Consider the following 17,449-nt stretch of genomic DNA (forward strand, 5'->3'; position numbering starts at 1 on the left):
AAAAAAAAGCAATAAAATTTGATAGAATATATATTTTTCATATTGCAGAATAATTGATTATATTAATCGTGAAACATTTAAATAAAACATTAATAAGACTAAAATGATGGCTATAAAAGTTGAAAACAAGATAAATTTAACAAACTGATTCTTATGTTTTACATAGTATTTGATTACTTGAATAAATAAAGGAATAAATTTTAGTGTATAAAATTGTTGATATTATTTGATATTGATGAAGTCATTTTGAAAAACAAGTAAGGAAAAAAGAAATGAAAATATTGAAATTTATTACAGATTTCTCAACAAACAGGCAGCGAACATCTGTTTTAATTTCTTTAATTTTTGCGTTTTTGTTTCGTTTTCTTTTGCTTTTGATTTTAATGGCGTTTTAAAAAATCCGCCATTACAATATTATTTTCGCGAACCCCCTTTGCAAACACTGCGAACCCCCAGGGGTTCGCGAACCACCGGTTGGGAATCACTGATCTAGACCTTTACCAAAAAAAAAAATTAATATAGAACGCAATTAGTAGAATGTGATACCACAGGTTTGGCCTGTAATTATGTCTCAATATTGGCGACATTCCTTTCAGGTTTCTTATAAACAGCATTAAGGTGCAAATTATTTTTATCCCGCAATATCACATCATAATTTAGACAGCAAGTTAAAATATGCATTAAGAACTTTCAGTTGTTTTGTTATGCGTGCGAATATTCCGGCATCTTTAATTGCTATTTAACGGATTAATGTTGATACTACAAGAGATAATTGCTGAAATTCTAGGGCGACTTAGCGCAGCGTTCACTTTAAATTCACTTTTCAAATGGCGCGACACAACTTAACCGGCCACGTTGTTCTGCTTTTGGTACCGTACATGTAACGGAACGTATTACGACACAATGCAACGTTATTATAATAACAACGTAATACCTTACGTTGAATCAATTAACCATAACATTTACATGCAATTTTATACGCATTTACATTCATAAACATTACTGGCATTGACTGATTTTGAGTTATTATATGTTACTACAATTTAGTCTAAGTTTAACAGAAATTTAACGATTTAAAATGCTTTCCAGACGGTTAAAAACACTACACCCACTTCAATGAAAACTATAATATGTAACGTGGAAATTGTAATAAGTTGTTATTTAACTAAATTTCAACTGATATTATGGAAGACAATGCTAAAGGAATACTCAATAAATTGATATTAGGAAATTCAAAGTTGTGCAGGGAAAATGGTGAAAATAAGATGTGCGGAGATAATAAGAGGGGATAATATGAGAAAAATTGACAAATCGATGTATGTGGTACCTATGCATGAAAGGTTTGTTATGGGAGCATTGGTAGCGTAATAATGAACCAGATTATATGAAACTGAAAATTTAGACGTAACAGCAAGGTTTAGAATAGGAAATGAAAGAAGAGTATGTAAGTATTATATGAAGAATGAAGAAAGGATATGTAGAACATGTACAAGAGGTAATGAAACTTTGACTCGTGCTAGAGGGGATGTATGAAAGTAAGGGTTTCGGAGAAGGCAAAGGAATAATAAATGGATATGAAAAGAAACAGATCCTACCTATTAAGAACGATTGTAAATATATGTTAGAATGGGTTAAATAAATAGTAGGGGCTGAAAAAAAAAATTGAATAAACCTGTTTAAAAGAAAAAAGGAGAGGATGCAATAGCAAAGTAAAGAATGTAAATTCAGGATACAAAAAGTAGAGAGAAGTTGAAGAGTGTGAAAATAAAATTGAAACTCTGATACAGGTGTTGGAAGGATGTGTTGAGAACAAAGGATTGGATGATTGTAGATACAGAGTCCATGATAGTAACAATAGGATAGATGTTTAAGGGAAAACTTCTTAAAAAAAAAAGGGATTGCAAGTCAACGATTTATAAAAAAAGTTGAAAAAGTGAGAGAAAAATAGTTTAAAAAAGTTTCTTAATGTACTTATGTACACAAATAACCTACAGTTTATACATTTTCTTATTATTATTATAAGATTTAGAGTTTTACCATTGTCAAATTTATATCACTTAAGACAAACAGGCTTTTTTAGGAAAGACCCACAGTTTTTCTTGGGATAGATTATGTAATTTTTGCAAGGATTATCTTTCCTCTTAGAGCGCATTACCTTCTCCCTAAAGAGCATAGAAAACGATTTATTAAAAACACTTCATGGCGGTGGAAAAATAATGTTGATCCCTAAAATTTGTTGAATTCATAAATTGGTTATTATAAAAAAATTGGATAATTAAAAAATGTCATGGTATTTTGTAGGGTTCCATACCTATAAATCAACAAAGGGAGGTTTCACGTCAAAAGGTTACATAAGACATATCTAACTAAAAAAAGGATCCGAGAGAATCAATGATATCTAAAAATATAGATTAAAAATTATAAAGCCTGTAATGCATGCGCAAATATACAGTATCTTACAGATAAACTACACACCCTCATAAAAGTCAACATGAAATGCTCTACTAATTTTAGAAACAGTGTTTCCCATAATCATTTTTAGATTAATCTCGCGATTGTAAGCAAAACGAATTTAACGGAAACATAACCATTAATAACACTATTATACCAACCATATGTTATGGTTTTGCTTATGCGTATTTCCAACAATGTGTTAGATAATTATATACATAGATATACGTGTACATTACGCAACTGCGATAGGTTAATTTTCTCTTTCAAGTATAAATGTTATTAATGGTCATCAGAGAAATTATTATAAAAAAATTTCTCTTCCTCAATTTGTTTTCACTATCAGTCTTCCCTAGGTAGAGAACAATGTGCAAAAAATATATCTTTTTACAATAAATATGCATACAGGATACAGACATAGGACTGTGGAGTAAAGAGATTCCATACAATACATAAAATACTTAATAATAGATAGGTACAGTATATTTCAATTTGTTAGAATTGTGACCTTGAAGAAATCTGCGCGAAGATAGAAAGAATATACACTAGGCGTGAACAAGGAGATCGGCTAGAACTTTACAGTAGTAGACGAAAATGTTTAGCAATTTCTTAAAACAAAAATGTATATAAATTAACAATAGAAAACAAAGCAAAGTTTTATAGGTGTGTAGAACGTTAAGTTAATTCACTTTTTATTATTTTTGGCTAAATATGCTTTTAAATAAAGCATATTCTTAAATTTTAACGAGGCAGTTTAAATAATTTTGCAAATGGTACTGTACACTTTTATCTAGTTCTCGCTCAATGATCGGTGGAGAAATAAAGGGAAGGGGCATATCTCTAACTTCTTGAAACAAACAGTACCTATATCTATATTTTATTAATGTACTAAATAAACTTGTTCAAATTTGGACATATAGGTAGGTACCATTGTCATTACTACTAATCATGGCGATCCCTCGTACCATAACCTATTCTAAATCCTTGCTCAAATAATATAAGTACTTTAAACGTCAAACTTTTTTGCAATTTTTTAGTTCCACCACGAATGCATGAAAATTTATAAAGTAGGTCATTTAGTTAGTTTCATCTTTTTGATTAAATGGTATAATAATCAGTTAACTCTTGAATATCGTATCATCACCTGTATCAGTTACACCGACTTCTGTTACAAGGCAAAAACGCGTTGTTTGTTATTTTTTATTCATTAATAATTTTGAAACCGCTTAATAAAATCGGATGAAATTTTACAAAACTCAAGTTTAAAATCTAAATCGAATGTTTTTTTGACAATTCACGCATTCCTTGCAGCTGTTCTGCAATTCATAACCGAAAAGTAAAATTATTAACCATTGTTTCCACGCCTAATTGATTGATAAACAAATATACAAATATCCATACGGTAGAGAATTATTATATGTCGAAGTAAGCGCAATGTAGTCAATACAACATGTTAGACAGGGAAAGTAGTTGTAGTAGCAGCCGATTTTTAACATCTGCTTTGCAGTTATTTTCGAGAAAGGAGAGAGTGCAAACTAAAAAGTTGATGCTATTTTAGGCACATGTCATCGTCGAAGATATACACACAGGTCCGTTGAGATGAACCGAGTAACATGATATAAGTTAATGTTCCTTAGAATCAAAATTTCTAAAACTAGAAACCACACCCAGCAACTCCTTTCTATAATATATTTTTAGACACCTAATTAAAAGATGAACGCATTTATTACATCAGGGGTTAATAGATTATAAAAAATGAACCCTGCGTCTAATAAAACGTTATTGTTTCTTTTCTTGTTTCAGAAAAATCACGATTACAGCTTTAGCTACGGGGTAAAGGACCTTCATTCGGGTGACGTCAAACAGCAGTGGGAAAAGAAAGAGGGTGATACTGTTAAGGGAAGTTATTCGTTGATTGAACCCGACGGAAGAGTAAGGATTGTCGACTACCATGCCGATAAGGAAAACGGCTTCACTGCAACAGTTAAGCATAAGGGGGTTGCTAAACATCCGGTTGACAAGCACGCCCAAGGATATTCAGCCGACCACGAAGACGACAAGCCAATAAGTCATAACGAGTTTAATATCAAACCAGGCACTCCTGTGGTTCATTACAATCATGCTACTACTAACAGCGAAGATACAAGTTCTTATTATGCCAAAGATACCCACGACCCCGCAAAGTACGAAATAAAGTACTTTTACCCATCAGAAGTAAAAAAATATCAGGAAGCTTTGGCAGCCCAACAACAATATTACCAATCTAGAGACGCTCATCCCGTTACAGAAGAGCAAGAAGAAGGCGGAGACGAACAAGAGCAAGAAGAAGGTGAACAACATGGAAACGAAAGTCAAGAGAAGCAGGTCCATTACTATATCCCTCAGACTTTTGAAAGTAATGAAGGAAAGTCAGAAAAAAACACCAACATTCCTCAGGCATATCTGGACGCTTCGGAGACCCAGTTACAACCCCAATCTATTCCTTTGGATTTAACGTATGTGAAACAAGCTGGATCTGCCCAAACCCCAATTGGTGTAAATTTATTAAATTCATTTCGTCAAACTTCGTCTTATCAACAACCGAGAACTCCCTCAGTAGCTACTAGCAAATTAAACAAAGACGAAAATTCTCAAAAACTTTTAAAAGATGTTTACGCAGCTATAAAAAATGCTTATGACTTTTCCCCTCCTCAGTTAGAAAACGGGTTCAAACCTTTAGGAAAGAAAGTCGAAGAAAGTAGTGCTGTTAAAATTACACCTGCTTCTACTTCTTTAGGACTCGGACAATACTCAAATCTGAATGTAGGGGAGGTTACAAAATTCACTAGTGCTACTCCCTCGAAAGAACAAAAGCTGTATTATCTGCCCTCGTTTTATGAAAGTGCCAAAAATTTACGAACACAAAATATCCACAATACGTTCAAATCGAGGTCTTCTAGACATGGCAGGCCAACAGGCAGAGTCGGAAAGGCCCCTAGAAATTTGAAACCGAAGTAATGAATCAATGCATTGAAAAAAACAACGAAAAAAGAAAAAGAAGAAGAATCGAAAGGAACTAACGTAAAATTTAGAGAAAGATTAGTTTAATGTCAATTTCTCATTATTTCAACTAAATATTTATATTTATGATATGAACACTAGTTTCAATAGCCTAATACCACAAAATTCTGTTCATTCTGGCAAACTCCAAAATATCACAATGCGAGTGTTCCAATTTGTTTTCTAAATATTTCACAACTACCTATGTGAGAATTTAAAGCAACTACAAGAAATAACAAATTTCGATTAACTTTATACTTTGATTTTGCCCATGAAATACTAAAGTACTACTATATTTAAACTGTATCACTTTGGCCATGTTATGAGAATTACGAGGAATTTTTTTTTTTTATTTATTAAGCCAGAAAAATTACAAGTAATTTAATCACAAAAAATTTGCAATTATTTATTTTTGCAGGAGTTTTAATACTTTTATGTAATTTACTGTAACATTTACATGTAACTATGAATTTGTCGATTGTCTTTATTGTAATTTTGACAAAGCACTACACATCTATTTCATAAGAGTTGCATTCCGTACCGTCCACAATGCATTATTATATTTCCTCATTATCACAACGCGTCGTAATCATAGATTTAAAAAATCACAGTATCAATTTCACATCACAGCTTTTTATCAATTTATCAAAATACTATGTATGATTAGCTAGAACAAAAAGGAGAATGCAAATTTGCATCAAAATGATCTATACTAATTATTTGTGAATCGTTTGTGATAAATGATTCTGTTTATGACTATTTACTTAATTAATTGATAACTAATTTATCAATAAAGGTGTTTACTTTAAGCTAACATTTTATTAAAATTAATTGGAAAACGTTTGTGAATTTGGAATATAAAAAGGAAAATATTAAATGCTTATTTTTTAAAATAAATTTAATTTTTCAATGCTCTGTAGTGTAACCATAAGTAATCTTATAGTGAAAGTGTCATGTTGCTGTTGTTGTAATTTTCTCTATAGGATTACTTATGGTTACACTGAAGGGCACTGTTTTTCTTCGAAAAATATACATTAACAAACGATTTCCAATAGATTGGATGTTGGCTAATACTATATAAACTCTTAATTAATACATTAATCACCAATTAACTAAATAGTCACGAACACAATCATTTGTCGCAAACGTTTACTAACGATTGGCATAGATAGAATTTTGTATTTTCTATTGGCTATTTATACATAGACCAAAATATATTTTGTGAATCACGGCACGAATTTCGCATTGTGGAAGAACCTCAGCAGCAACGATGCTTTGTGATCAATTTTTTCATTCAATGAACCTCTTCGATCTTTGAACCTTATATTTTTAGTTTAAAATCATGTTTACCGTGTCCTTTTAATGAACGTTTTCTTGGAATTTTGCCGAGGCTGTAGGTTACACCCTTTTTACCTGTGAATTTGTAACTATGTACCTTAATTGTGCAATAATTATATATATGTAAGCANAAGTCCCCAATAAATAATGCACACTAGAGGCATATCGTTTTTCTCGTTCTTACAAACGGAAGATATCCTGTCTTTACTCTCTAAACACGCCTCCTCCACAGCTGCGTCGAGACCTGCACCTACGTTTCATAAGAATCAATCGAATAAAATGAGACGATCGACAACATGCTTGTCTTGTCATTTGTACCTACACAAAATGTGCAAATTTACAGGGTCGGCTTAATTTAGTTGGTGTATTTATGCGAATAGTCTCTCTACATATATCGTTTAAAGAAACTAATTAACTGTATTACACTTGCAACACATTGTTTACTAATTTTATCGAAGAAATACGGTGAAATTTAATGTACCCATCGAACAACTTGACAATATGTTCTGTAAGTAGAAAGTGGTTTTCTTCGGTATCAAATAAAGCTCACGTACCTACCATGCCACGGGTAACGGGGTAACTGAAGAAAGTTAGTCCTCTCAGTTATTTACGATGCTGCTAAAATATGCAGGTGCACCTTTCTTAAGAACGTGCATCGTAAGATTACGATTTAATCTCGAAAAGATAGATATATCGTGACCTGCATAACTACATTGTCACAACTTTCATTATCGTAAAAATAGAACGAAAAGTACGGAGCTTACATTTAAATTCACCCGCGTAGTTCAGACTTACTTCTGAATTAATATGTTAATCACTTAATTTCCTTAAATCTCTTCCAAATTACTCTTTAACGAAGGATAATTAAAAAAAAACACCAAAAAAATTAATTTGACAAAAATTCTTCTATTTCCCCTTAATCCTTGCAAAAGATTATGTAAAAACTGGATTCAAATTACTGCTTACATGAAATACTGTAATAATTAAATCAATTAATAATAATCAATCAATTAATCAATGCTAACCAAGAGCTTGTCCAATTTCATAGTAACAGACAGACTGTAAAATAAAAGTATATGCTAAATTTTATTGAGGTAACTAGGCTAAAACATAATCAAAACATTTTTAGTACGTACACGTTTGATTTCAGAATTTATTTAAGCATTTTCTGTTGTTAAAAATGTGTTTTCAAAGTAACGCTTTTTGAAGAAATTCGTTTCGCAAACGTCACCGGTAGCGCCATCGCGACGGTAGGGCTGCGCAACTATTGGTGTCTCTGATATTCTCATCGTAACATTGCATTAACTTTCATAAGTCAATACTAAATAAATACTATATTTGTAAGCACGACAGGAATAAAAAGAAGGGCAGTAAGCGTTCATGTCGTTTATCGGAGTGTAAAAATATGTCGAAAACGAAAACTCAGAGTTCACATTTTTGGTGTATTCCGAAATATAATCCAGGATACTGGCCAGTAATGATGACGTCATGAATCGACGCCATACTGTTGATTCGTTCCGAAATATACTGGCCAGTGCGTTGTGGTCAAATTGACGCCATATTGAGAATAGTGCTTGTGCTCGTTTACAACAATTTTGCTCTAAAAGTTATTAAAGTTTCTTACAATAAAAAATTCCTTAAAGTCTGATGCACACACGCCTGTTGGATATACTACTACATCACACTTGTCTTACCAGTACAATATGGTGGCACACCAGTACAATATGGCGTCGATTCATGACGTTATCAGCGCTGGCCAGTATGCTGGGTTATATTTTGGAACACATCCTTTATATATTTTCGAATCGCAAGTGGGAGGTTAGAAGAAAGTAAAACTGAATTATTTCTGTTCGTCGAGCACCATAAAAGTTAAATTAAATGCGTGATAATAATCTATATCAACGTTCGTAAGAACGAGAAAAACGATATGCCTTTAGTGTGCATTATTTATTGGGGACTTTGCCTTCTTATTTCGACTGTACTATACAAACCATTCTTTNCATTTACAGTGTTATTACTGTCTTTAACAGAAAACCATTTAAAATTTTCATCAAAAATTACACAAATCTAGGTGGTTTTACTAACCTATTCACAAGGTCTACCTTTCTATTACTACATGACGCGCATCTCCTTTTCAATTCTGACATAAGATGGTGTTATTTCCATATGCAACACATTGCACAGGAAGGAAAGTACTAATTAAATTCCTTAATAATAAATTGCTTAACCTCAAACAAAATTTTGTTTCCCATTAGGTCTGCGTTGATGAATACTTCCAACTAAAACATTATTTCGATTGGGTAGCTTCATTTCATTAGTTTTATAGTAATTAGATCAAAATTGGTATGCTTCTTCAGTCTCGACCAAAGTTCTTATTTGTATAAGTGTATACTATTCTTCTCAAACATGCATCATGCAACATTGAATAATATAATAAACTTACAGCTTTTCTTAACTTAAGTATAATTTTAATTTGAGAACTAGAATTTTAATTTCCCTTGAATGATTGTTAGTTCCAAATTACGATATGAAGGATTACTGAGAATGACAGAGAAATAAGAATAAATTTTATATTTTCACCTTCTTGAAAATTTCTTTATGAGCGTTTATTGGTTTTATCCGACTTCACTAGACTTCAAATGCGCTCCGATTGATGACGCACTAAATCGTGTTTACTCCAGTCGTCTTCAGTAACGTTTCGTTTGTAATCAGTATTTACCATAGACATAGAGAATGGACTGAGCAATACCCTCATGAAATTGATCACTCTCTAGAAAGAAAGAAAACGACCTTTCGGCGAATACCTGTTTCTTTCCCTCATTCCTCCGCTCCTGCAAGACTGTGACGTGAACCAATCAAAATTCTAGAAAAAAGATGACTACTGGCCGCATGATCGTTTTGTCTCTCTCAGACGTTTCCGCCTGTAGTTACTTTATAGCTAGATAGAGAAAGCGCAGTCCATTCTCAAGGTCTATGGTATTGATAGTGTCGAAATTCACTATTGCGTTTGACAGTTCTGGTGTGTTCCGAAATATAATCCAGCATACTGACCAGTAATGATGACGTCATGAATCGACGCCATACTGTTGATTCGTTCCCAAATATACTGGCCAGTGCGTTGTGGTCAAATTGACGCCATATTGAGAGTAGTGTTTGTGCTCGTTTACAACAATTTTGCTCCAAAAGTTATTAATTTTCTTACAATAAGAAATTCCTCAAAGTCTGATGCACACACGCCTGTTGGATATACTACTACATCACACTTGTCTTACCAGTACAATATGGTGGCACACCAGTACAATATGGCGTCGATTCATGACGTTATCAGCGCTGGCCAGTATGCTGGGTTATATTTTGGAACACACCCTTTATATATTTTCGAATCGCAAGTGGGAGGTTAGAAGAAAGTAAAACTGAATTATTTCTGTTCGTCGAGCACCATAAAAGTTAAATTAAATGCGTGATAATAATCTATATCAACGTTCGTAAGAACGAGAAAAACGATATGCCTTTAGTGTGCATTATTTATTGGGGACTTTGCCTTCTTATTTCGACTGTACTATACCTACTTTATTTTTATGCTAACGAAAAGATTAGAAGTATTCGAAATGTGGTGTTACAGGCGAAAGATGAGGATACCGTGGATAGAGAAGGTTAGAAATGAAGAGATATTAGAAAGAGTAGGAGAACAGAACGGAAGTCACTAAAAAATAGGCGAGATAAGTTGGTAATACACCTTCTTAGGCATGAACGGCTTGTTAGAGATTAATTAGAATCATAAACATAAGTTAAGAGGAGTAGAGGTAAACCTATATTAGATTACTGTTCATAAATAATTAAGGATGTGCGATGTTTTGAGGAAATGCGAAGATTAGCTCAGAATAAGATAAAGTGGAGGTGCGTATCTAACCAGTCTTAGGACTGACGACGCNTCCATATGATTTTCAGTTAGTCCTAACCTTCAAAAGACGCGTCTATAAATTTGACGGCTGTCGGATCATTAGTTTGTGAATTATAGCATTTATAAGGTATTATTTTGTAAATAAAAAGGCTACTGTAAATATTACTCTCAATCTTCGGCATATCTTTCATGCATTTGATGAGCGGCAAGGAAATAATGACATTAATAGGAGGGGAAAATACTACCCTCACCAAATCACAAATACTAAACCAATGAAATTTTAATTCCTGGTTAACGGACATTTAAACGAGCCTAGTATAATGTTTATAAATACTAAAAGTCTAAAAAGTGACGAAATCGTACTAGTACGTTATCGTCAATCAAAAACTCAACACATATATCATTGAAGCGACAAAAATTGTGACAATTCGGCCTTACTGTGGTGTGTTCCGAAATATAATCCAGCATCCTGGCCAGTAATGATGACGTCATGAATCGACGCCATACTGTTGATTCGTTCCGAAATATACTGGCCAGTGCGTTGTGGTCAAATTGACGCCATATTGAGAATAGTGCTTGTGCTCGTTTACAACAATTTTGCTCTAAAAGTTATTAAAGTTTCTTACAATAAAAAATTCCTTAAAGTCTGATGCACACACGCCTGTTGGATATACTACTACATCACACTTGTCTTACCAGTACAATATGGTGGCACACCAGTACAATATGGCGTCGATTCGTGACGTTATCAGCGCTGGCCAGTATGCTGGGTTATATTTTGGAACACATCCTTTATATATTTTCGAATCGCAAGTGGGAGGTTAGAAGAAAGTAAAAGTGAATTATTTCTGTTCGTCGAGCACCATAAAATTTAAATTAAATGTGTGATAATAATTTATATCAACGCCAATCAGGCTATACACATGAACCTACAGGTACAGTTGAAATGATGCATACAAGGAATAAGAAAGGATATTTCAACTTCAACCCGTAAGAGGTGGTTTTAAGTAAACTTACGAAAAAAGTCTCCAAAAGGATATACGACAAGCACATTTGCATTGCACCAATAGTGATTATTGTGAAAAAATCAAAATTTCGTCCCGCGTGAAGTAAATTTGTCTATTAACAACACCCTATGGAAATAATTAGATTATGTACCACTTTTCTTTCGAAACCACCGACACAAATCCAATCCAAGGCTTGCGCTCGCTGCAAATGATAAGGATGCAGCAACCACTCCTTTTAAATATTACATGAGAGAAGCCTACGTTCTATACTACTTCGAGTGTACTATTTTGGGGAACTGTCTCGTCTAAAATCGAGGATTTCGTTCCTACATCGGCAATATAGTTCAAATCCATAAATACGTATCATGTCACATTATTGTCACAATGACTGACCTACACTAATGATTGATGTTGAATTGGTGAATTAGTTTGTCGAACTGCGCATCATCAACACCCTGAATCATACTTAATCGAACAAATAAGAATATTGCACTGATGCTGACAACCACCAGCTGATTGAATGCAGCGTTGTGGGTCGTATTTCTTCACCAGGGCCGGAATTGAATTTACCTGTACTTTCAACTTACCGAAAACGGTAAACTTTTGGACATACAAACATTTACTCGATTTTCATATTTTATAGTGCTTCGTCACCTCTTGGAAGCTCGGCACTTATTTCTGTTACACTCTGTGTAATTGACTGTATAAAATACTCTACCGACTATCGAACAGTATGTTCCGTTGTGTTCAATTCTTCAGGATTTTTGAATTTAATTGAACCAAGACGAGACGAAATTATTGCTGACAAAGACTTCCTATTAATTAATTTGAATTGGTGAAACATAATATCATATTTGCAATGTCGTGTTTTGCTTTTAATGCCTAGTTTACAAGGGAAATTTTAATACCCGGTTTACCAGGCAAAAAGCTTTAAAGGTTTAGAGTGTTATGGGATTCCTATACTTGTCGTTGACTTTCAAGAATCCTCTATTTTTCATTGATAGGTATAGTACAGTCGAAATAAGAAGGCAAAGTCCCCAATAAATAATGCACACTAAAGGCATATCGTTTTTCTCGTTCTTACGAACGGAAGATATCCTGTCTTTACTCTCTAAACACGCCTCCTCCACAGCTGCGTCGAGACCTGCACCTACGTTTCATAAGAATCAATCGTATAAAATGAGACGATGGACAACATGCTTATCTTGTCATTTGTACCTACATAAAATGGGCAAATTTACAGGGTCGGCTTAATTTAGATGCTGTATTTATGCGAATAGTCATCTCTCTACATATATATCGTTTAAGTTATTTTTTCGTTGTAACTATTGATGTCGTTGTTTTTGTTGGAGTTATTGTTGTTTTTATTGTTATTTTTGTTGTTAATTTTCAATGAAATGGTCCGAGAAGTTTTAAATTCTCAGAGTAGAAAACTTGTTTGGAATGTTATTAATTATTTTCAAAGAAAGAAAGAAACAAGTAGAGAAAACATCTCCGTTATAAACATAGCGGCGGAGGTTTTGAACATTAGTTGCAGAACCGTATCCCGGATACGAAAAGAAGGTGGAACTTTTAATATTTTTATGAAATTAAAGATAAACAATAACGCATTCATTTCTCATCAATGCTGATTATTTTTGAAGTCGATTGCCCTCCTATAATTTGAGATAAACTTAATATTTTTAGATGTGTGGGTATGTATGAATACAGACTCATTCAATCTGTTTGATATACAACCGAAATTATATAAATACTATTGCATTGAATTATCTTAAATCTTAGAATAACTTTTTCACTATACTGTAGCACGACTACTACCTTAAGCCGATCCTGTAGATTTGCTCATTTAATGTAGGTACAGACAACAAGACAAGCACGTTTTCAACCGTCTTATTCTATTCGATTGATTCTTGTGAAACGTATATGCAGGCCTCGACGCAGCTGTGGAGGAGGCGTGTCTAGAGAATAAAGACAGAGGATATCTTCCTANCCAAATTATGCATTTTCACCCGTGAAACATAAAAAAAATGCCAACAAATGTTTTGATTTACCTGTAAATCTACTCTAAAAACTATCCTGTCGAAATTAACCTCCAAAACAACTTTTTTGACCGGTTTAATTTGGTTTAATCTCGATAAAAAAGGACTTTTTGAAGCATAGAAAATAACGATTTTCATGTATAAATGCAAACGTTCAAAAATTCGTCACTCGGAAAATATTAAAACTTAACTTTTTTATGAAGATTAAACTAAAGAATATAAAAAAGCTGTCCCGATCTGGCAACCTACATCGTTGTATCCAGGATAATCTTCCGAACAAAATTGCGTAAAAGAATTTTTCCCATTCACCCGCCCATATTGCCTGAACTAATTGCTTCTTCCCAAATTTCAAGATTCTGGACTAACGAGAAGTACCCTACATGTTTTAAATCCTTTGTGAGTGTCAGAGCATGCAGCATAAATGATCGCATTTTTCGATTACGTTGTTGATTTAGAAGTTTAATTTTTAACAGCTACAAAGGATTGAAATTAATTTCAACTTGATACCTCTTGACAGACTGACAGACCAGGCAGACGGCGAAGTGATCCTGTAAAAGTTCCTTTTCTTCCTTTTGAGGTACGGAACCTTAAAAATAACACAGAACTTCCCGCCTTGTATATTAATTTTCTATAGATTATGTCATCCGAATGTTCCAAACGTTTTAAAATGTTGTCATAGTTCACATGCCCAATTATTCCACCAATTAGTTGAATTAGTTGGTATCTATGTCGACCATCTACGCCTTTATATTTAATTAAGGGCTCAAAGGTATTCGAACAGTCATACACGTACATATCTATGTGGGCATACGCAATATGCGATAATTAAATCGCAACAACCGTATTAGTTATTATTAAAAGCGAGTCAAGACCAAGAAATATTGTTACCTTGAATTTATCGTTTACTGTACAATTAGTTGCTGAAAGTTAGGCCGATATAATTATAATTAAAATGCGATTGACCCACATCAATCAATACGCAATTTATCACCGAACAGAGCGAGCTTATTTTCCCAAGGCCTTGCAAAGATGTATCAACAAAAATAAATTTATATTAAGAAAGATTGACAATGTAGAAAGCAAAAGCAACAGCCCAACGTATTTGTAATGGTCAGGTAATACCCAGCTCAAAAACAATTCTAATTTTTGTGTTGTAGTGTATTGTCAGTTGAATTTTTATAATAAGAGAAGTTATGTACTATACAAAGCATTCTTTGGACGAATTCGAAAAGGAACGTACATACGTATAATTATCGCATGATAAAACTCATATTGGGTGTACTTGTTCTGACCCTATGTAGGGACCTACTTTTGTTTCCGTTTTTCTTTTTCTTTTTATTTTCAGTTTCTGCCAGTACCTGTGTGTATAAGCAGGACAACAAACATCAACTAAGCGGTTCATTGACCACGCACCACATATTCTGCAAGGACGGCTAAAGCGCCTTAAGCCTACGTGCAGCCTACAAGTCCGGTTATTACAGTTAATGTTGCTTTTCTTTTAGCAAGCATTATATAATATTGTTTGGCCCAACGTAGTGGGCATATGTCCGCGCAAATATTTAAAAAGAAATACGTACACCTATGTACTCATACCATACTCGAATGGACATGTCCAGACTGGTTTCGGTGGACGAAACTCACTTCACTCCTTTACTGTCACGGCACTCTACATGTTCCTTCTATGCTGTAGTTTATCGTTTCCGGATTTTGTGATTTCGAAAATTAGGTAATATGTTCTTAAATAACACAAGAATTGCACAAACTGCATAAATATTTACGTTTCTGACACTCACGTCTTGTAGAAAAGGGTACAATTTAGAGAATGCAACCAACAGTAGATCTACTGTATTATAAATTAAGTATCTAATGATAATAAAATCCGAAAAACTCTAGAATAGTCTATAATTCCAAATTAATGTCAATTTGTATTAAGATTTGGTAGGTGTACTCATATACGAGGGCGGTTCAATAAGTACCCGTATTTAAAGACATAGGACGCTCCTGAGGGAAATTGGTGTTGTCATCGTGTGCTACCATCTATCAAACCACGCCAAAACGAATTTCAGACTGATTGATAGGTTAGTTTGGATTTGGCAGCCATTCGACTGAGANTCTATGGAAATCAATAAGAAATAGGCGAGATAGGTTAGTAGGACACCTTCTCAAGCGTAAAGGTCTAGTCAGACATATTAGAGACAGAAACAGAAGTTAAGAGAAGTAGAGGTAGACCTAGATTAGATTACTGTTCGCAAATAGTTTAGGATGTGGGTTGTTTCAGTTTTAGGGAAATGCGAAGACTAGCTCAGGATAGGAAAGAGTGGAGGTGCGTGTTCAACGAGTCTTAGAATTGAGGACCTTATGATGATGATGATATGGCAGTTTAATGATAGCTAAAATGTTATTGCGGTGTGTCTTCGAATCTTCTGAATAAATCAAATACCACCACGAACGTAATTACGAACAAAAACATCAAAATGAACACGAATATGAATAGGAACACGCTTTAGTCTAATGGTTCTAAGAACTACAGGTTGAGAAATCTCGGTAACAATAAGAATTTGTCAGCTCAGCGTACAAGGGATTAAAATTTAAATGTTTGGATAAAATTCGTAGGGACAATAACCAAGTTATCTAATACAGACACGACATATAACAACATAATGGTATGACATAACACGCGAAGCCATTATAAGCGAATTTCACTGTACATTCAATGGATTAAAAAAAAAACAGCAACAAAGAAATTTTCATTATCCTATATTTTGACTTCAAAAAAACTTGCTGAATAAAAACACCAATTTTCAGTATAAGAATAATTCTTGAAAAATCGCTGCCAAAACACGAAACGATAAAAGAAAACAATTGTACATGAATCGATTGAATCTGTCGGGTTTACCACGGCCTAACCAACGACATCGAGTACGGTGCAGCACGTGCAAACACCATGCCCACTCGATACCATAAATTCTAGTTCTTTACTATTTCGTTATTGTGGAAACAGACACGCCTTGGACTTTCGTTTTTAAGGGAGACTAAACTACATACAGAAGGCCCATATCGCCTAAGCACGTATGTATGTTTAAAGTACCACAAGCACGATCAGTATTACTAGTACCATTATGTGCCACAAGACACTTACCATCATATACCGTAGGTAGGTGAACGTAATGGAGCTCATGGGGACCAATGGTAATAAAAATCTATAGCTAGCTGGTAGGTGTACTTACCTAAAGCACTCTTCCTATCTACCACTATCACAATTTTAAATCGATATGGTTTTATTGGACGTTTTGACAGAAACAGACTCTGAAGCCGTCTAGTATGAATAATCGAACAGAAAGAACGAGGTCCCATTACATTCTGCATTCTGTTCGTGTGTCTACAGTGGACATAGTGTTACACGATTTCTGAGCAATCGCATGTATTTAGTTTGAGATTGTATCTCACAGAACTCTGATATTTTACGCTTATTCTACAAAAGCTTGCATGTCAACGGAATATAAAACAACAGAACCTTTGCTTTTCATTATCTAAAGTCTAAATCACCTAATAACTAATCGAACCCGCATGAAACAAGAGAAGATACATTATGTAGCAAGAAAAAATGTTTGAGATTTCGCTGATATGCAGTTTTGATCATCATTATGTCTTCAGTCCGAAGAGTGGTTGGACGT

General features: G+C 33.9%; 1 protein-coding gene across 1 annotated transcript in view; it reads left to right on the forward strand.

Annotated features, from left to right (window-relative positions):
• The window catches only part of LOC108734997, an 11,022-nt gene extending 5,593 nt beyond the window's left edge, over positions 1-5,429 (forward strand). Inside the window, exons 3-4 of the mRNA XM_018466777.1 lie at positions 4,255-4,986; positions 5,391-5,429. Of these exons, the coding sequence (XP_018322279.1) occupies positions 4,255-4,986; positions 5,391-5,429 (771 nt within the window). The remainder of the gene's footprint in view (positions 1-4,254; positions 4,987-5,390) is intronic.
• The last annotated feature ends 12,020 nt before the right edge of the window (positions 5,430-17,449 follow it).

Source organism: Agrilus planipennis, unplaced genomic scaffold, assembly GCF_000699045.2.
Source record: "Agrilus planipennis isolate EAB-ADULT unplaced genomic scaffold, Apla_2.0 scaffold124, whole genome shotgun sequence".
NCBI lineage: Eukaryota > Metazoa > Arthropoda > Insecta > Coleoptera > Buprestidae > Agrilus > Agrilus planipennis.